This window comes from Amphiura filiformis, chromosome 2 (assembly GCF_039555335.1).
Source record: "Amphiura filiformis chromosome 2, Afil_fr2py, whole genome shotgun sequence".
Taxonomy (NCBI): Eukaryota; Metazoa; Echinodermata; class Ophiuroidea; order Amphilepidida; family Amphiuridae; genus Amphiura; species Amphiura filiformis.
The window spans coordinates 74,661,644-74,683,709 of NC_092629.1; the positions used below are offsets into that span (position 1 = coordinate 74,661,644).

At 36.4% G+C, this 22,066-nt stretch overlaps 1 protein-coding gene across 1 annotated transcript; it reads left to right on the top strand.

The window, feature by feature from the left end:
- Positions 1–3,032: 3,032 nt before the first annotated feature.
- On the top strand, positions 3,033–14,174 carry LOC140136978 (macrophage mannose receptor 1-like). The gene is made up of 6 exons (XM_072158643.1): positions 3,033–3,333; positions 4,729–4,866; positions 8,475–8,798; positions 9,218–9,370; positions 10,896–10,984; positions 12,104–14,174. Exons 1-6 carry the CDS (start codon positions 3,102–3,104, stop codon positions 12,272–12,274), a joined length of 1,107 nt encoding a protein of 368 aa, XP_072014744.1. The 5' UTR covers positions 3,033–3,101; the 3' UTR covers positions 12,275–14,174.
- Positions 14,175–22,066: the final 7,892 nt, after the last annotated feature.

The following is a 22,066-nucleotide window of genomic DNA, read 5'->3' on the forward strand; positions in this document are numbered from 1 at the left end:
ACTGTTACCTATGGCTTAATTAAGTTTCAGTGACATAGTGTTGCAAGTTCAAAATACAAAATATAGCTCGACATTGAAAATAGAAGCATTTTAACCGGTTCGTTTTTTGATAGTTGTGGAGCACCAAGTTCATGAAGTCATAAAAGAAATCAGGGACCACTTATTCACATTTTACATATCAACATTATTTCCCTAATGTGTTAGCAACACATATCCAAAATTTTAACGAAATCCGTTGATAGTAAGCTTTCCAAAATGAAGTGAATTTAAATCATCAGTGATGTACCTCCTTTTGGCTTCTATCTTCAAAAGCATGTAAGCTACATTGATACCGATGCCACCAATAAAACGAGAAGATTTGCCCCTTCATTTTGCATACCACTTTGTCCAATTTTTTTTGTAATTTCTTCACAAAATGAAAAAAAAAAAAAAAAAAAATCAATGGGTGTAGTACCCCCTTAAGCATGTATAGATAAATAAATTTAAATGAATACTGTTTTAGCATAATACATGTACTGTTGTAAATAAAGATAAGCACACTCCTAAATTTAGTTCATTCGTCCCGTTGCCCGATCATCTACTTATATACTAGATTTAGAGGATGTATGTGAATTCCTTTAATTGAGCAATATTTACATCAAATGAGAATGCACTAGGAAATTTAATGCGTTTAAATACATAATTTGTTCAACTTCGTCTATCTTTACATAGTGGGTAATTAAGGGTTTGATTTACAACGAACTGGCAACAAGCAATTTTAAGCAGACGACTCATCTTTTCGGGGAGCAGGGCGCTCTATCCTTTTCTACTTCGGTGTTTCAAGGTCACCTGTGATTGGCCCGGGGATTAGCCAAAGGTCAAATGGGGTAAAATCCCCAGTTTGTCCAATTTCAATGAAAATTAATATTCGTGATATTGATATAATTCAAAATATGATGCAGATTATTTCAAAGCAACCAAAGATGAAAGTATTCTATTAAATAAATTGTTGTATTAAACTTAGTGCCGAATTTGACAATTGTGTCCACAGTCATTTCAAGGTCATCACAGGTCATTTGAAGGTAACGGCCGGACTTACTGGTCTTATAAGACTGCAGCATATCTAGTTTTGTTTTATTATTGTCTTAATATCCAGACAAGGAACCACCTTTGTTTACGCAATGTCCTGCAGACCAACGAATTGTGCCAAGCCCTGGAAAAGCCACGGCCATTACTACTTATCAAATTCCAAATGCTACTGATAACTCTGGCGAGGTGACGAATGTAGACTGCTCTCCGCCGTCAGGATCTGAATTTCATTTCGGAAGAACAAATGTCAGGTGTATCGCACAGGACATCAGTGGGAATAATGGTTCATGTGACTTTGCAGTCAATACAAGAGGTAAATATTCTTCTTTGAAAACAGTATAAGATATGCGTAATCCACAACCTTCGTTTGTAACAAACAGTGTCAGCACTACAGGTGGAGGAGCGGGGGGGGATGATGGTGGTGGTGGTGGTGGTTAGGGTGCATACACATTGTTAGACCCTCCCTCGGGTCCGTGGAGAACGACTGGTAATGTAGATTACATAGCATTAAAAATCAACCCAATACACGGACCCTCCCAGTCTGTAGGCAATTTGACTTCCAGCTCCCACAAACTGCTGGAAGTTCACTTTACGGATTTGGAGTCACGCAATCTTTCTATATACCACGTCCATGTTTTCACTACATTAACGTTTGTGTAAGCGACTAAACAACGATATTGTATCCGACCAATCAACGCAGCTTGGCAGCGCGGGGATATTTGAAAAGGCTTCCCTAGCTAAATAATGTGCAAACATTTGCAAACCGCACGCGATAATGTACGCAATATAGACAATAGGCCTAAGTCCGAGTCGAGTGGTTGCGCGTACCATGGGTCTATCAGACGCGTGCCACTTGAGCTCAATACCTCTCAGTTGTTGACAAGTGTCCCATCCGATCTTGCGTCACATCCCGCGGCATAGCTTTGTGCTACCATATTTGAATTGAAACTGGGGCGGGGCTTTCGTAATTGACATCGGAATCACCGTGCTTCGTTGAACGAATATTTGGAAGTGAGATCTCTAACAGATTGAACCAGTCTCGGAATCAGCGCTCAATGGACTTTCGCGTTCACTTATAATACGAGTATATTTCTATATTGCTGCATGGTTGACTGTGGTGGGTGTAATTAGTGGCGTCGATTTGTGGATGAAGAGGAATGGGTTTTTGGCATTGAAGAAAATAAGGGGGGAGTTGGCATTTTTTTTCATAGGGCATTACGTAATTATTTATTGTTACATTATCCAGAGATGGAACCGAACCGAGACTGGGGGCCAGTCTAACACATTGTCAGCCTTAAAACCTACAATTACGTAAAACACACTTTTTGCCTCAATTTTACGCAAAGATATCTGATCCCCACCACCCCTTTTATTCACTTTACCCCCATGTCCCCCGTGTCAACGAATTTCTCAAAGGAGAGGGTGACTGTAACCTTTCCCGGGATTTTTGGAAATAAGTGTTCTATTATATATTTGCTATATTATAATGTCAAGTTACAATGCATAAATTTATATAATTTAATAGACAATCCCTTATCGATTATAGATATAGCCAGCGGTATCCCAGTTGAGCATAGTTGACGGAATACGTGATTAAAAATGATGTTATCATATGTGTTATACTTAGCCGTGATCTTTGCATATTGACGAATAGTTATTCGTCTGTTTGTTAAAATCATGTTACCAATGAATTCTATTGAACTCGAGAACAAAGTCGGCACAATTACTAACACTGTATGTCGTTAATAAAATAATATAATGAAAAAAATAATCGTTTTGAGTCGAATTCAGTATCAGTATAATTATTTAATTAATAGAGGAATATTGTTCGACTGGATGGGATATCATCGACTATCCTTATATTCGTGATGACATCCGAGTATTTGTATCACACGACAAAAACATATACTCTGATTGAGCTTATCATACTTGTCATGTTTTTCACAGGCATAATATGGAGGCGTTTTGATGATTCATTTAAAATCGTCGGTATCAATGTTATCAACATCACAACAAATCAGATCAACCAACCAATGGTTTACTCCATCCCCGAAAATTTACGAATTGAAGTGCAAGTTGGAGATAAATTTGGATGGGCCTCTACTGATGGTGTTTTAGCACGTGGTTATTTGCCAGGCGGTGGCCATGTTCGACGGAAACATGTGAGAGATGTTTCTTCTTTAGCGGTGAATAATTCATATGTACTCAATGGATATGATAAAGATTACACATATGCTATAAACACCACTGTGGAATGCTTTGGAGGTAAGATTAAATTTCCCAACCTTAAACTAAAGGAAGTGTCCGGGAATCACAACATTATGTCTTATATGTTAGAAAAATAATTATCAAGCGCCACATGGTTTTATTTAAAACAAAGTCATATTAACCATAAAAACGAATAAAAACAACCATCTCTCAACACGCGATATTCAAAATTACCGCGCCGAAATTGTCTAGAGCAATTTGAATATACAAAAAAACCTTTAATTGTTAGCTTTAATAAACCAAAACAATTATTTCAATCGGCTCACAACTTTTGAAGATATGCCCTTTTAAAGACAACTACCCGTTTTTCACTCTGTCCACGGATAGCAAACAGAGTGGTTGGGATGGGTCATGCTGTGGAGTGGCCTGCAAGATCACCAGACCTCACACCACTTGATTTCTTCATTTGCGGTAAAATCCAAGTTCTTTGCAGACGTATTACTGCTATATTTACAAGTATCCGGCGCACAAGGTTGGTACGCAACGCAATTGATTCAATGAGGACTAGGGCTGAAACCTGAGATCAATCAATTTCATATGTCCCCCAGTGGCTCAATCGGTTAGCGCGCTGGACTCACGTTTGACTATATAATAGGCCTACAATAATAACTACAACAACAATAACAAAACCAACAACAAATATTTTGTTAATCTAATTTGTAAAAATATATTCATATTTTGAGCTGGAAAACTTTGGTACGTGTTCGAGTCCCTATGTGGTCCATTCCATTTTTTTTTCTCTCACTTTTTTTTTTTTTTCTTGTTCGTTTTTTCGACTGCAGCGATTGATAGTTTTTGCCCGTTTTTTTTTCATTATGTAATTCAGGAATTTTTAGGCTAAACTATAGTCTAAATAGGCGCGGCCTATGAATATATTTTTACAAATTAGATTAACAAAATATTTGTTGTTAGTTTTGTTATTGTTTTTGTAGTTATTATGGTAGGCCTATATATTGCATAATCAGGGTATAAATAGGCATACTAGGCCTATTATAGCCTATAGAAGCATTGATTTATTTCACGACAGATATCATCCAGGATAATTTTAAAAATTGAAAATTTAGAAAATCCAAAGGAAAATTGCCGAAAACGGCTGCCCACAATCAACCCCCCCCCCCATCAGCCCATATGGTCCTATCATGGTCGTCCCTCCCTATCCCTGCTACATATGGGATGACTTACGAGCCGCGGCTTGTCCGTGGCCCTAGTTCAGATTGATACACTATTGTACGCGTGAGTTTATTCTTTTCTGCATGGCTGTTTCCATTATTAACTTACGCCCCTCTGGAATCAAGCCTTGAAAATCAATTGCATTTAACCTTAAAAACATTGTTGTGTTTGCTGCGTGCTCACTAAGCTAGAAATGCAGAAAATGTGATTTTGTCATTACAGAAGGCTCTTGTTCGTTAGGGTGGGATGCTGCTGGATATGTTCATACTGATATTCATGTGTTACCCGAAAAATACATCTCTTGTAATGGGAGAATTACTGAGTGGAATTTCTACCCAAGAGCAGCTGCAAATCTTATAGGTATAGTTATATCAATTTCGTTTCTGATCAATACGTAAAGATCTGTAGTCCGCATCATTTAATAGTGTAGGCGAGGGGTGAAAAATTGTTCTGATTGTTATAAAAGCATGGAGCTTTGTACATAATGTTCAACACAATATTCTAAACATTGTCAATGTAAACTATATATAGCATAGCAACGGTTGCTAAGCAACGTATTTTCCTTAACAAGCAGCACAGAAGATGCCTGCAGACCTATTTCACATATTTTCTTCTGGTTCCGAAGAAATTAACGATTACATATGCGCGCAATAATGGAGTTCTTTCAAAGTTTGATCAACAGTCGCTTTTTCATACTCGCTCACCGCTTCCTAAAGATTGTGTGTCTCAATAAATTGAGTTCACATTATATATTTTATAATCCGACGGTGTTATATTATTCATGCTTTAACTGAAGATGAATAACAGTTTGTCCGAGAAAACTTTGATTTCTGCAATTGGAAGCTTTCCAGCTTTAATTCTTCAGACAACTATGTTATATTTTAACTTTCCAAAGAGCAAAAATGACAATGATCAAGTGCTCACAGTTTTACGTGTGGTTTTTGATACCATGCAACATTAAGGGAGTGTTCAGAAATACTTTGGTGGTGGGGGGCTGGTCTTCCTCAAATTTTTCGCTCGAAAACTTTTTGACCCCCCTCGATGGACCGCTAAACTTTTTGACCCCCTCTTTTGACAGAAACTTTATTGACCCTCCCCCCCCCCATTATCGTATAACAAACATACTTAATAGTCTTGTTTCCAGTGGTATGGTATCTGGGTCACATGTCATTGAGGGAGGCAAATGTTTGAAACATTCCCGGTGCATGGGACAATTGCACATGAAATACAAGCACAAGGAAATTTTCATTTTATACTTTTAGATTTGTCCCAAATCAGGGTGTTTATCAGATTTTACAGGGATAAATGAAATAGATGATTTATTTGGAGGTTCATAGGCACATCAGCATAATTTTGATCCGTGGCTATTATGATAGTACAAATGCGCGCGAACTGCGCCAAAAATTTGGCCATATTGAAGCTTGAATGGTCAAATATTGTTAAAATTTGAACTAATTTATGTAAAAAGCTAAAATGGTCAAATATGAGATTAATTTGGTCACGCAAATGTACACAGGTATCAGTTTTAGCCCCCAAAGACCGTTGTACCTGGGCCTGTACCCACTCTGCCCTATGGTAAATCTATCCATGGGCCTATGTGTACAAAATAATTTTGCAATGAGAAATAGTAAACTGAAGTGTGCAGTTTACGTGCAAAGAAATCCAATTTATTTGCAATATTTTCGTGATTTAGTTGTATTTTGATCAGATTGGTACGGTAGCCTACTTTGAAGAGATACAACATTCTATGATAAAAAGTGCCAGATGTTGCTGATCATCTTTAATGTTATATTAATTAATAGATATGTGTACACTAAGTACCATCATTTTTTCAAACAAAAGCACTGAAAACCCCAACTTGCCCGTATTAAAAGTGATATAGAGGGTGTTAATGCGCGCGAAGCGCGCGAAAATTTTGGGTTTTGAAGAGGAAAACTTTTTTGGCCCCCCTTTCCTACCACCTAAAACTTTTTTGTCCCCCCTCTTTTAAGGTCCAAAACTTTTTTGGCCCCCCTCCCTTTTTACCAGCCCCCCCACCAAAGTATTTCTGAACACTCCCTAATATTGAAGTTTTAAAAGATTTAAACTTTGTATTACAATTTTTACAATTTACAATTACACCTGGAATACTTTATAGATTAGATTAGATTAGATTAGATTAGATTAGATTAGATTTGTTCGGGTTTTGACAACCCTGGTTAACCCAAGAAAGCCTCTATTGAAGCTTATTTCCATCGGGGTCCATTTGAACACCGGGACGGGTTGGGAACAGTCAGGGGTAACACCCTACTCTTTTCGAAACTGGCTGTGAGATACATGTACAGGTATGGCTCTCTGTACACAGGACTGACTGACGGAAGTCTGAATTTAATCTACAGAAGTTGCCAATTAATTTCAGACTTTTTTTTCCAAGTCAATATCCCAGCAAATCGCCACCGCCGGGAATCGAACCCGGGACCTCATGCATTAAAGGCAAGTACCAAAACCATTGCGCCACCCTCTCCACGAAATTTATGCAATAGGCCTAATTCTTTATGCAACATTGATATCAATATTAACGAGATATTTACAAGTACCGAGCATCATCTTACATGCAAATGGTTTTCAAATTTGAGAGAAACCTAATGAAATGTTTTGCAAGAAAAATAATGAAAAAGAACGAAAAGGATTTCACAGAACAAATTATGAAGCCCGCCCATTGACAGTGCACCACTAGTACGCATTGTGTTGAATGATCTTTCTTTCAAACTTGGAATGAAGTGAATTGACGCATGCGTTATGTAATCGCTCATTGCTTCGCAATCAATCAACAGATTCCAGTAAAATTAACTGATTTTTAGATGATTGGATTCTGATGTTTATTTCTCGACTTACGTCCAAATTGATTCACCCCGTATTGTTTTCTGGGACACCCTGTATTGTATCATAACATGCCTACTGATAGTTCTCATGTTCTTTGACATAGCACCTTTCTAAATGTAGTTAGACTATGCCATAGTCTATTTTTGATAAATAAAAGCATGTTAATCGTGATGAAAGCATTCAGTTGAACTCGAAATTATACTGATATTTATTACATCAAAATATATACTAGTATAAAATTGTTATGAAAAAGTTTATATAATTATATTAGTGACAGTAAAAGTAAAGTGTACGTAGGCTTATATTATTGAATGCAACATAAATTATCATAATGTCATAATTGTATTGGCACTTCACTGAACAATTCTGATTTTAAAATCTGCAAGTTTATTAATCGCGAAATTCCAGTACACTTGGGGATCTAACAAACAGAGGGTGTAGGTTGACTAAAAAGATCAGATGTGAAAATCTATCAATTGTGCACACATTAATTAAATCAGAGTTTTAAGCTCAAATAAAATACCCAGAGTATAATGCAGAATGGGCAAGTGGACTACGGGGTAGTCTAAAATGTAGTATATAGACTTAAAAAGCCCGTTGCAAGTGTAAATTTGTTACCTAGTAACCGTTTCTAATACACCCCCCTTTTTAGATTCTTCCTTCGGCAAAACATGTTGTACACCCCCAAATCCGATTTGTCTAGCGACCCTCCTGGATTGACAACCTTATCCCCACCATTTCTCCTTCAAATGAAGGTTACGTTTCCAATCCATGTGAAATATAGACCATCATTTTTCTAATTTTGTTCGCCACATATCAGAACGTTTACAAAACAGTTTGTATTTGCTCCTTACGATTGATAACATGAATAACAACAAGTAATTTTGACATACATTTAAAAAAGCTCAAAAGATTGAGTCAATATTATTACTCAACTTTATAAGGTGTACTCAATTGTATCAAAAATTAACTCAATATTGAGTAGGCCTAAATGTTTTCTCAATTTTTTGTGACGTTCTTTTTTTACTTACAAGTTATTTTTTAAGTGTTACTATTAAAAAAGTGATGCATCTTGATTAAATATTATCCTACTATATTTTATATAGCCATAATATGGAGGCATGTTTCCGAAGATTCTTTTAAAGTCGTCGGTATCAATACTATTGACATCCCAGAAGATCAGATTCACGAGCCATTCAGCTACGATGTTCCTGAAATTTCTCGTATTGAAGTTCAAGCTGGAGATATGATTGGATGGGCCGCAGATTATGGCTTTTTGCGATGTAACTACGATGGTACTAGTGGTACCCGTGTTCGATGGAGTTCTTTGGTGCATAATCTTTCTTTAGAGGTTAATGCCACCTACACAATGAATCAAGCTATTAGAAAGCACAGATGTGTTATTCACGCTACGGTGGAACCATATGAAGGTAACACGAACAAAATAATATAGTTATACCAGTAGGTTATTACAACATTTGTTTAAAAATTTCTACAAAGGGACATTTATTGTTTTCGTAAAACTTTAGATTCAGAACGACAGCATTCTTGGTGTTTCTAATAATGCGCTGATGAATGTTATTCTTGAACCAAGCAAATGAAAGATGTATGTTGAATTATCAACTGGGTGTTGTCCTTCCATGCAAAGGCGCCCTTGATTGATTCATCTGTTAACCGTAACGTCTCCCTTTGACAAAATGTAGAGGGAGGGCGTATCAACCGCACCCTGCTTCGGCCGCCTTTTTATTGGATACACAAATATATAGGCAATTCCCTTGTTGCGAGATTATTATAATCATTACATTACACATTATAATGCGTTATTGTTTTAATTTGATCTAAATATAAGCTACTTGTGACGATAGTTGGAATCTTTTTGGCTATTATTGCTACAAACCCAGCAATTCAAATAAATCATTCAGTGATGCAGAAATTATGTGTCAGGATGAAGGTGCTCATTTGGCAAGTATCCACAACCATGGAGAACAGAAATTTATCATGGGTAAGATATGACAATGAAGACGATGATGACGATGATGATGATAATGATAATAATAATGATGATGATGATGATGATGATGATGATGATGATGATGATGATGATGATGATGATGATGATGATAATGATAATGATAATGCAACCCATTCTCATTCTTATTTTGTACATATGATACAAATGGTCAAAGCAGTTAAAATGTATATATGATACAAATTAGACCATGCGCAAGAATGGATGCGCAGTAGTCAAGGTTCATCATCATCATCATCATCATCATCAAATTATACGGCAGTAAATAGCGCCCTCTGTTGACCAAAATTCACTTTAGTAAGTACTTTTTAAAAGAGTTAATATTTGAGTTAATAAGTGACACTATAAAATGTAAAAAGCAGAATTTAAAAACTGAAATGAGGTATGGGCCGGCTGGGGGTGGCTACGGGGCGTTAGCTCAAAGACAATATTGTTCAAGGTTGCGCCGCAGGCCTATAAAGAAACAATGATGCTCCCAATACAATAGCAAACAAGCTTAAACTGTAAATTAGCCACCGATAGAGGGCAGGGCCTGAAGAATGAGGGAAATTATGGGGTAAAAATTTAAAAAAATAGAAAGTGTGAAATGGGTGACGGGCTGTCTCTAAGTATGGATATACATAGCAGAATCTCATTTTGTTATCGAAAGTAGAGACAGCCCGTCACCCTTAAGGTTACACTAGTCCTAACCCTAACCTTCGGGCATACCGGCCCTGCTGTATTGATGTTTTTGTTGATACTGGGACCCTAACCCTAACCCTAAACCTAAACCTAAACCTAACCCTAACCCTAACCCCAACCCCTAACCCTAACCCTAACCCTAACCCTAACCCTAACCCTAATCCTAAGCCTAATCCTAACCCTGACCCACTAACCCTAACCCCCTAACCCTAACCCTAACCTCCTAACCCTAACCCTAACCCTAATCCCTAACCCTAACCCTAACCCTAACCCTAACCCTAACCCTAACCCTAATCCTAACCCTAACCCTAACCCTAACCCCCCAACACTAACCATAACCCTAACCCTAACCCTAACCCACTAACCCTAACCCACTAATCCTAACCCTAATCCACTATCCCTAACCCTAACCTTAATGTAACATTGACCAACAGTAACCTTAATGTAGAAAATTGGGCAACAGCAACATTAATGTAACACAGAGGGCGCTAATTACTGCCGTGCTAAATATACAAAATAAGCATCATCATCACTTCAGTGAAATGCGCAGAAGTCGGATTTTTCTTAAAATGTAATATATTTACAGTTTAATCTTTCTATTGCGCATGCCTTAAAATGTATCATATAAACAAACTTAAGTGTTCACGATTTGTAACATATGTACAATTTAGCTAGAGAATGACTTGGATAATGATGATGATGATGATGATGATGATGATGACAATAATGATCTTGTTGATGTTGTTGGTGATGATGATTCTAATGATGATATAGGGTAAGTATTTAAATAATACTGTCTATCAATTCGTTATTGCAGATATCATGGAAAATTCATGGCATTTCTGGATAGGATTAACAGATCGATTAATCGAGGGCACGTTTGTATGGAAGGACAACAGCAGTCAGGTATAAACATAATACCGTAAAACCCCGTCTACAAGCATATAGAGTACTTCTGATGAAAGCTACATTTATCCAGGCGCCATTATGGAGTTTGAGCAAATAAATTACGGATCCAAGCATATACAAACAAGTATTATTTTAAGACCAATCTATTGTATTTGGTATATTTACGCTTGCTTCGAATTAATTTAGCTTTCATAAAAAACACTATATATGCTTGTAGACGGGGTTTTACGGTATGATATGATGGGAATTTTAATAATCATTTGATTTAATTGATGACTACTCACAACGCAAACACCAAGAAATTGCCAAATAACATAATACATCAATATTTTCTTCTTTTATCTACCTATCTCTTAAGATTCTGCCGTGTTGTTTCGCGTTGCTCATGGAGTGCAAACTAGTGTACCTCTGTTTTATTTTGCCATACACTCGTTAAATTTCGAGTTTTGAAGTGCGTGTCTGTCACGTTCTACGTCTAACTCTAATGCGTCTTTGTCAACAACGCGAGCAAAGTGCTTCTCCATCAAACCTTTGTAATTAGTTTTTGACGCCCAAGCTTAAAGACACACAGAGTATCTTTCGATTTCGGGCTTTGCAGCTAAATGCCGGAAGGTACAATACTTTGGTATCCATGCATGACAAACCAAGATGGTGAATTTACAACAGCGTTGCGAACGGGGTCATTATGAGTCTTCTCCTTTATTTCTACGTCATCTTGTTCTGTCTCTACCTCTCTTTTCTCGATTATCTTTCCCCTTCATCACTTGCGAATTGTCTATGAGTATAGGACCAAAACTGCCTTGAGTACAAGGTTTGTCTCACACATTCACTTTATACTTTTGAGGCGGATGCGTGAGTACGTTTTAAATGCAGGGTGATGATGACGATGATGATGATAGCAATATTTGAAAGACGTTATCATAAAAAAAAAAGAGAAATTGATAAACATGTACCGAGAAATAGCACTAATCACGACTAAATTTTTAGTGCATAGGTGGATTAAGGTACTTGATTGACATCCTCGATGGAGAAGTACTACAAATTGACGAGGAACGATTAAAACGCATACGCGCATAACTTGTAAGTTATAGCAGATAACTCTTACTATTTTTTAAGGTAAACTTTACCAAATGGCATCCATCCCAGCCCAATGATCATAAGAACACACGTGAGGAGGCGGATTGTGTCGATGTATGGGATACCGGCAATTGGTTTGATGAAACTTGTGATAAGCTACGCAAATACATCTGCAAAAAAAATGCTTTACGGAACCTAACCATCATCTGATTCCTGTTGGGACGAGAAAGTGCAAAATAAGGACAAGTGTAGTTAAAGCACAATTACAACAAACACCAGGTATAGCCAAAACAATTGTGTTCCAGGATCAGTATGACAAAACATTTCTATTCACTATTTAAACAGGGGAATTCATTTCCGGGTTATGTAAATTCCGCCAGTTGCTATTCTAACTTCATGGCAAATGTCAAACTTTTCCTTGCCGGTCAGGCTACACTGAGGGAAGAGTTTCACCTTTGGTGTGGCTCGATCTTTTCTGTTTTTTCCTTCTTTTTTTTCTGAAATAGAAATAAACGACTGTTTTGATAAAGGATATCCTTGGTGTTCTTGTCTTGTGCTTTTAAATATTGGTCACCTAATAATTACACTGTGTAATGGTATTATTTAAGCTTGTGTTTTGTACTATTTGTGCCCATCCACCACGAATCGGCTGTAGGGCCTAATGTCGGTAGAGCTTGTTTTGAGATATGCCATTAACCCTATTCTATTACCCCACAAAAGTGGTAGGCCTATATTTGAGCGGCGTGGAGGTGTCATATTAACTACTGCGTTTCAGTGTTATCGGTTGTGTAAAAACCTGAGTGGTATATACCATTAGCAAGCTTGGACTTTAAGCTTTTAGAACAAGTTTAATAATTAATTATGTAAATTGTATGCAAATTAGTTCATGAACAATTGATGAGCTCATAGCCAAAATGATGAAAAAAATATCTTGATTTACATTTTTGAATTGTATGAGTACATTCACTGTAAATTGGCCAGAACACATGGAACGCGTTCATTAATGTAACGGTTTTTTAACACATGACACGTGTTCAACTTATTTAGAGAACACTAGTGTTAATATAGAGAACACAGGTGTTATTACCTCAGAACACTAGTGTAACATGTTCTAATCCTTTAAACTCTGGTGTTCAAAATTACTATCTATGAACACCTCGGACACATGAAAGAAATGTAACGGTTTTTTAACACATGACACGTGTTCAAACCTTGATTTTCAGAATGCTGGTGTTCAACCTTTATTTATACATTTTCAAAATCTCATTACTCGACAATAAACAAATGCATGGTAGTATAAACAAGATAATGGCGGTGTTCCGAAGAATTCCGATGAAATCAGAGAGTTTTCACCTAAGGCAAGCCCAAGACTCGAACCCTCGCCGATCGTATCTCCCGGCGCGACCGACAGCGCAACGCATTAATCGCTCGGCCATCTCACCCTCTTGTGTCTCTCCGATGCTTGTTCATCACTGTCAACAGATATACAGGCTCCGAGTCGCTCCCAAAGTTGCCCTGAATTTAATTCTTCCCTAAATCCTTCGAATTTGTCTTGAAAAAGACAGTTTGGAATAGCGTTTCCCGGGAGCGTTTCCACGTTGCATCGCCATTGTTGTTGCTATTGTTACTTATATCGCTCCATCAAAGGAGCACCGTGTATTTCTCGCTGACACGTCGAAGCTCTCTAACGCCTCTATCTGCTCATGCGTTCCATTTTTGAAGACCAGTATTCAATATAATCATTCAGAACACTTGTGACACGTCTGATCAATACTGTGTGTTCTACATTATACTAAAAGAACACTAGTGTGCAAGGCTTATCATATTTTCAAATACACTTAGTGTTCTAAAGAGACAATCATGAACACCTCGGACGCGTCTGAGAAGCGTCATGTGTTCGGGAACATTTGCAGTGTTGATGTGGCATTTTCATGCAGTTTTAAATACACTGCCGTGTTTCTACATAATTTATAATAAAATGAAATCCGGGTTAATTTGGACTATATTTAAAAAGTTTATTGACATTTTTGGGCTATTTTTTGGGCATAATTTGGTCTAAAATGGTTAAAAGATGCAAGTTATCAACATTTTAAACCATTTTATGTTTTATGATGTGTAAATGGTAGTTATATTAGGAAAAATGTTTTTTGTTGATAGAGAAAAGATAAATTATCAAAACTGCTCAAAAGATAAGGCCTTATTTGTATAAATATTTTCAAAATGTTTGCTGACTCTTACTACCTTACAAACAAGCATGCTACAATATATCATTGTAAAGCTTACTTTTAAATTGAAGAGCATTCGCCTGTTAATATCTCAACAAGTGACATTACATCCAATTTATGGCGGACGGTCACATTATGCTTTATTTTGTTACAAATGCTTGTTATTTTGGTTTATATACCAGAATGCCTGTAGATTTTATAGCACCTCGCCTAATGCATGTATTACCATGTATATACGGCAAATAATCCAGTTTATTATCACTAAGTGTTACCCTGTTTTTAAGTTTAAAGAATTGACATCTAGATAACTTTTATCCTTAGTTTGAGTATGCATGATAAAGATAAATGATAAACATGATATAGGAGTATTTTTACCAAGTGTAAGTCCAATTGGACAAACTTTAACATGTAAACCCTAGTCGACCTTTGACCTCGGATGAACTGAGCTTTAATTATTGCAAGTTTCCCTTACATCGAGGATTATTTTCACAAAGTTTAAGACAGTCCTGAACATCCTAAACAGTGCAAATATTGTTTAAATGAATTATATTTGCAAGACGAACAATTTTAGACCAGTTTGGTTAAAATCAGACAATTTTTTGGTTTCTGACCTCTGCGTAGCCCAACACTTGACCTTTGATCTTTTGGCTTATTACCCAAGAACAGTACATAGCAGATATAGCAAACTATACTTTTTCTAGATGAATAATTTGGTATAGATTACAGCGATTGGAGCAATTTTGAAATTTGATCTCTGTATGACCTTTTCCCGCCAAAAACTACCTTTCACCCAAGTATGTAAATGTCGGGATATTGAGGTGTTTTAGTTCAATGAACTATGGTTTTGCTAAAGAGCGCTTACAAATTGATATGAACCCTGAAAATGTATACGAATTACAAAATGTCATTAAAAAAGGGACAAAATATTACAAAATGGTAATGCACATGTTACAAACGGTAGCACTCTTCATACTTTAATTTCCGAGAAAATCTGAATATATAACAATAACTCATTTCAGTATGTTTAGATCCCCGGTTCATTCCCCACATTTTCCTGAAGTGTATGTGGCCTACTGATATAATTCTAACGCAGTTACGTCATGAAGTACGATATCAGTTACAGGGTGTCCCAAAAAAAAGAGGCCCCTCATTGCGCCCTCTATTTCTCCTATTTCTGAAAAGTTGATTAAATATATTTTGGTATGTAAAGAAACCTTTAATCATTAGCTTTAATAAACCAAAACAATTATTTCAATCAACTCACAACTTTTGAAGATATGTCCTTTTGAATAAAATTACCCGTTTTTCACTCTGTCCACGGATAGTAAACAGAGTGGTTGGGATGGCTCATGTTGTGGAGTGGCCTGCACGATCACCAGACCTTAACACTTGATTTTTTTCCTTTGTGGAAATCCAAGATCTTCGCAAACGTATTACTGAATGCATTCGCAAGTATCCGGCGCACACGTACGCAACGCAATAGATGCAATGAGGACCAGGGCAAACCTGTATTCGCCAAGGAGGCAACCAGGTAGAGGGCAGAGCAGCATAGTAAACTCACTTCAGAAGAACCAAATACAAACCAAACAGCCTTTTAGGGCTACCTTTTATCCTAAAAAGAGAAATGACTTATGTTGTAAATATTAAAAAAAAGAAAGCAAGAAACAACAACGTAAGAAAGTAAGAAACATAATAAAACAAAAAGGCATAAATAACCAAGAAAAAATAAGCAATTGCAAGTAAAACAAAAGAAGTCCCATTCGGCATCCATTTTACCCACAGATTAATGACACTATTAACAAAATCCATTGCCCAACCCACCGGTAAAGCCCATTCCATAAACAAAGTTATTTTATAAAGTTATCATTGAAAAATGTTTGATATTCATGCATGGTATGTGTACTCTTTTTCAATCTTTGAAGTAGCCAAACCCTCTCCGTGGACAGAGTGAAAAACGGGTACATTTCTTTAAAAGAGCATATCTTCAAAAGTTTTGAGCCGATTGATATAATTGTTTTGGTTTATTATAGCTAAAGACTCAAGGTTTCTTTACATACCAAAATATATTTGATCAACTTTTCAGAAATAGGAGAAAAAGGTGGCGCAATGAGGGGCCTCTTTTTTTTGGGACACCCTGTAGTACAGTCTTTCCATGATCATAAACAAATCTCATCAAAATAATCCATACAAGGGGTAAACACATGCTGACCACACTCGTATTTTTTAACATAAATGATAGTTATTGGTGTGACTTAGTTATAGAATACTGTAAGATATGCACTGCTCTTTGCTACTCTTCTTGATAAAGTTGCCTTTAACAGAATAAATTATATCTTCAAGTAACACAGTAACTGTTGAGTAAAGCTTAGTAAAACGCGAATTAACTAGCCTTAAATTAAATAATATACAGTAAAGGTTCGCCTAATTTTCACATGGGCTCCTTTGCCTTATAGGGTAAATCACGTAAAAATAAAGAGTACCCTCCTCTGAAACTCCATACTTGAGTCTAGGATTCGTGCTCGTCATTTGCGTTTGGAACTTTTTACGGAAGGGCACTTTGAGCTGGTGAGTAATTTCCAGTTATATTAAGGGAGCTCATATGCGACATTAGGCGAATTTTTACGATATTGGTATAAAAAATACATTATAACACTACTTGGAAACCATTACCTAAGCATATTATTATCAATAATACAAAATGTTGTGATGACTATATAATCAAGTAATTCATAAATAATACAACGAGTGGCTAATACATGTACAATATATACAAACAAATGGAAATTATTAAGAGTATAGTTAAATACCAGTATATACGGTATAAATAATATTGACACACATAATTTTGTTAAAACATGTTTATTAACGGATTTTCTAAAACCCTAAAATTATTATAATATCTAATTTCTCTGTGCGTATAATCAAGTAAACCATTATCAATAAATGGAATGGCTAATACATGTACAAGACATATAAAACCAACTGGAAATTACCAGTATAATTTGAACAGTATCATTGGATACAAAACTATCACGTTTTAAGATATGAATAAATAAATAAACATGCTTCTTAACGGATTTTCTGAAAGCCTCAAATAAATATAATAACTGATGTAAAGCTTCTTCAAGCTTGTTGAAATAAACAATAGCAACTTCCTGAATGCGCCATACTTTACTTTGTATTTATTTTGAGTCGCTTATTTTGTCTCCGTTAAAAAACCGGTCAATGATATCCAAGGATATTGCTATTATGGAATTACTACCATGGGCGATCGACAAAGTTAAACAGCAAATGACAGACAAGACCAAAACGAAAAAGAAACAAAAGGATAAGAACGCGGAAAAGAGCAACGGCATGGTAGTAATTCCATGCGTGCAAGGTGTGTCGGAAAGGTTACAGCGAGTTTTCAAAAAACACAACATTCAAACAGCCATGAAGCCGCATAACACACAAAATGACAAAATGTGACCGTCCACGGCGAATGAGCCGTAAATTCCTCCCCCGGTCAATTTTGTTTTATTTCGTGTTTAAAAAATAAATATCATAAACTTAAACATGTTAAAAATGGTATATCATTTGACTTCAAACGATATCCAGAAGCGGGGTTATGGTTTGTTAAACTTTGCCCCTTCAACAAAATTATACCTTTTTACGTTTTTACATGTGTCTCTTTTTTCCACATTGTTGGCAATAAATATCAAACAGTCATAATTGGCGGTCATTTCAAATCATCCCCAAGTCAACGAGGTTTAAGAAAGTTCTCTCATTGTTAATTGTTGGTTATGCATACCTGTACAAAATACAATGCCTGGTAACCCACCACTTGAACAGGATTTAGCAATACATGTATAAGCAAACAAAGACCAGAGCTATTATTAAAAGTTCTATAGCCATCTAAGGTAGAAGCTTATTATCCACTTCAACAATAGGATTATTGATTAGTTTTTGACTATCGAAATGAGACGGGTGTCGGGCCAGCTTAAGTTACCGATGAATATGACCTTCGTAAACATTTTACACCGTAACTCAGAATACAATTTAGGGAATTTACGGCTCATTTGTGCTGCCGGGTCACAAATAGAGAATGCAAAAACGTGTGACTGCGTATACGAAATACCGTGTAAGAATTGTAACAAGTCAAACGTTGGTGAAACAGGCAGACCGTTCGGCGTACGATTGAAAGAACATCATTCAGGAATCTGAAAAGCTAGCAACAAGAATATTCACCAGCGCAGTAAGAAAGGACTCAGTTGAAGAAATGAACAAATCAGCTATCACAGATCATGTTTCGCAACAAAACCACGTAATCGATTGGGAAGGGGCCAAAGTCGTCGACAAAGACTCGTGTAAGCAACGGCGGTGGATCAGAGAAGCAAAATGAATTAGAAGGGGGGACCACGTTATCAATCGCGATGAAGGAACATATTCTTTGAGTCATGCATACGATTAGCTACTGCAAAAACAACACACCCTGGGGATGAGAGTGGGAGGACATGAGGTGATGCAGCGGCTGTATCGGAGCATTACTGATGAAATATTCCGCACGGAAGATGAAATGTCTAAAACGTGAGTACAATTCTGGATATTAAATTTAACTTTATCAGTCCTGATGAACTCATTCTAAACGCTTTTTGACCGTCACTGGTATGTGCATATCTCTAAAAAGTAACTACCCCCTTAAATAATGACTATTATTCAAAAACGGGTGATTGTATTACAAATCTGTAAAATGCGTTGGAAGCAGAATTAATTTCTGCATATTTTGACACCTCATTTGCAGCAATTGATTAAATATTGACGTCACAGCGTACATTTAAATCAATGTATCCCAAGATTTGGAAGTTGCAGTAAATTGTATTGATTTTGTATTCAGTGTAATGGAAGGAAATCTGTGTGATGATATCTGGGTGTTTTTGTATTGTAAAAATTTTATGTAAGTGCAACTTTCAAATCTGGACCTCATTAAATTGACCGGTGTTTTATTGTTTTCTGGGCTATCGTATCAAATGAGGTGTCAAAATGCGCAGAAATTAATTCTGCTTCCAACGCATTTTACAGATGTGTTATACAATAGCCCCTTTTTAATAATGTCCATTATTTAAGGGGGGTTAGTTACTGTTTTTGAGATGTTTATAAAGTCTGCACAAAAAGTAACTCAGCTGTTATATATACGCCTATAGATTCAGAACTAATAATTGTTTTCACAATATTTCAACATAAAAAGAAGGATGATTTATTTACGCGCATTTTGATACCCCATTTGTCCAATTTTGTTTAATATTAACAATACAGCAATATTTTGAAAGAAAAATACCCCAATTTAAAAGTTGCAGTTTTTTGTATTGATTTGAAGTTAGCGCGAAGATAATGGCGGCCTTTACGTGTTACAGTGCTGGTATTATAACCATTGATCGCTGTAAACTGCAACTTCTCAATTCGTGTATGTTTATGTAAAACACTACTGTGTTGTTAATATTGAACGACATTTGACGAATGGGGTATCAAAATGCGTGTAAATAAATCATCCTTCTCGCTATGTTGAAATATTGTGAAAACAATTATTAGTATCTATAGGCGTGTTTATAACAGCTGAGTTACTTTTTGTGCAGACTTTAGTTCAAGTGTTAAAGAAAATACCATACTGTGCGTCAAAAGAGTATACTTTGATGCGCATGTTCGGGAATCGGGATACGTGAATCCCTTCTCAACTCCTCACAGACTGTTCATAATCGTCCAAGCACGTGCTGACTTAGTGTCCGTATTACTCTTTCGTTGTCTAGGGATATTTTGGAATTTCATTGAAGTGCACTAATCTGATGTTACAAGGTGAAGTGCTTGAGAGTTGAACATACACCTTAATAAATTGATATACGAATGCCGTTAATTAGACCTTCAGTGGCCTTGTGATTTTTAGTCTTTCAAATTTGGTAAAAAAGAGGACTGATTCAGTTTTAGTTGCACAATATCGTTTCAATTAAAATACATGGGGACATTATACGACCGATGATTTTGGCTTTGCCACAGGTTTTTCTGCTCGATTTGATAAGGCGTGTACTATCCACGTAATGAGTAGTTCTTTGTTTATACTTTATCAAAACGAAGTAGTGGGTGTCATTGATCTCGGACACATTACAAACACTTAAAATTGATTCTTTATACAGTTAGGACGCTGGACAACCAATTCTTTAGAAATGCATAGTCGCGCTAAAAGTCGATCGATACATGTTAAAATCAGCACAATTCAGAGATACACCTTTTTGCTATGAAATTTATTTTCTCGGTCAAATATAAAGCAATATTTTTTTTTTTTCAGTAATGTCAGTTAAAGACATAGTGCTTGGATATACATTTTTTTTAAATCCTGGTGTCAAAATTCAAGCATCATATTTTGTCTTTTAGTGTGATATTTTTGATTTTTATAGGCCTTTAGTTCGCCCGCGCGCGCCGCGAGCTCTTTACGGAATTCATTTTTTTGGCGTCTCAAACTAATATAGTTTGCTAAAGAAAGATATTTCCCACCTCTGTAAAGCACATCGTGTGGGTCTATATATTATAGTTTTGTCAGAATTTCCGTTTTTATTTTACCCTTTTCCCTTCATGCTCCGAAAATGTCAAACTCAGTACTTTATCTCGAGAGCAACCAGCAGAAATAATCGATATTTCAATTGTTGTCAACCAGGTCCCTTTTCCATTGAAAACCAGGATTGCCTGACCAGCGATTTGGTAGCCCAAATCCCCAATTCTGGTAAATGAGGTGAATTTTGGAAATTTGCTCCCGTGATAGCCTGCAATTTCAATTTATAGGGGCTATGGATTCCATGATTATGAAAACCATTTTGTCTGTTTGTTTGTTTGTTTATTTACCTAGGATGAGGTCCATGGGAAAATCCACTGTCCAAACCTAGAAAAATTCGCGTGTTATTAGAGGGGATTTTAATTTTCTGTCCCTCCTATCTACAGGTGAATTTTGAATGACCCCCCCACAGTGTCGACTTCCTATTCGATAAATATAAATTTAATACTCCGTTGGTGAGCGACGGGCGACTGGTATTTCACCGAACGCAAGAAAAGGAGTTCTATCTGATTGGCTAGCAATCGATCGCTTAGGTCGCTTAGTAGTCAACTACAAACTCAAAACTGAGCATCGTATTCAATTCGATTGAAATCGATATTCTATTATTGCCGTAGATAAAGAGAGTGATAGTGTGTCAATAATGTACATTGTATTGCAGCTGGATTTTACATGCATTCTTTTATATAATTTTTTCTCAAAGAGTTGAATATGATCAAAATTTTTACTCAGGATTTCAAATTTTTTACCCGCAAATTGCAGTTAAACATATCCACAGCAAAATACGGGTCCTCACTAATTAGTGTATTTAATTTCCAGTTAGTGTATTTAAGATAAAACCTGACAACAAATAAAATTTTCTTGCAATAGAAATATCATATGGGATACTGATATGGTAGGCCGCAACCGCCACAACGTGGAGCTGCTACGCGTAGCTGACTTTTTTGCTCCGTGGAGCCAAATTGACCAATCATGATCATGTTAGAATTTTTCATTACTCGGAGGTAAAACTGACTAATTAAGTACGACTTACTCATTACGTGAAGCGAATTTATTCATTAAGAATTTGCCAGACGAGCGTCACGTAGTTGCAAGATATCCTCGGTCACGAAAGTTATGATTCAAAAAGTAGTTTATGAAAAGTACGAACTGACTTATTATTAAGATGGACATGCACTCATAAGAAACTCATACAGTATTGTACAT

Bases quoted from the DNA above. Each gene is read 5' to 3' on its own strand.
- LOC140136978 (XM_072158643.1), top strand. From the start codon at position 3,102: ATGGTTTACTCCATCCCCGAAAATTTACGAATTGAAGTGCAAGTTGGA. The intron at 9,371-10,895 runs GTAAGATATGAC...TCGTTATTGCAG, and splicing joins AGAACAGAAATTTATCATGG to ATATCATGGAAAATTCATGG. The intron at 10,985-12,103 runs GTATAAACATAA...CTATTTTTTAAG, and splicing joins GGAAGGACAACAGCAGTCAG to GTAAACTTTACCAAATGGCA.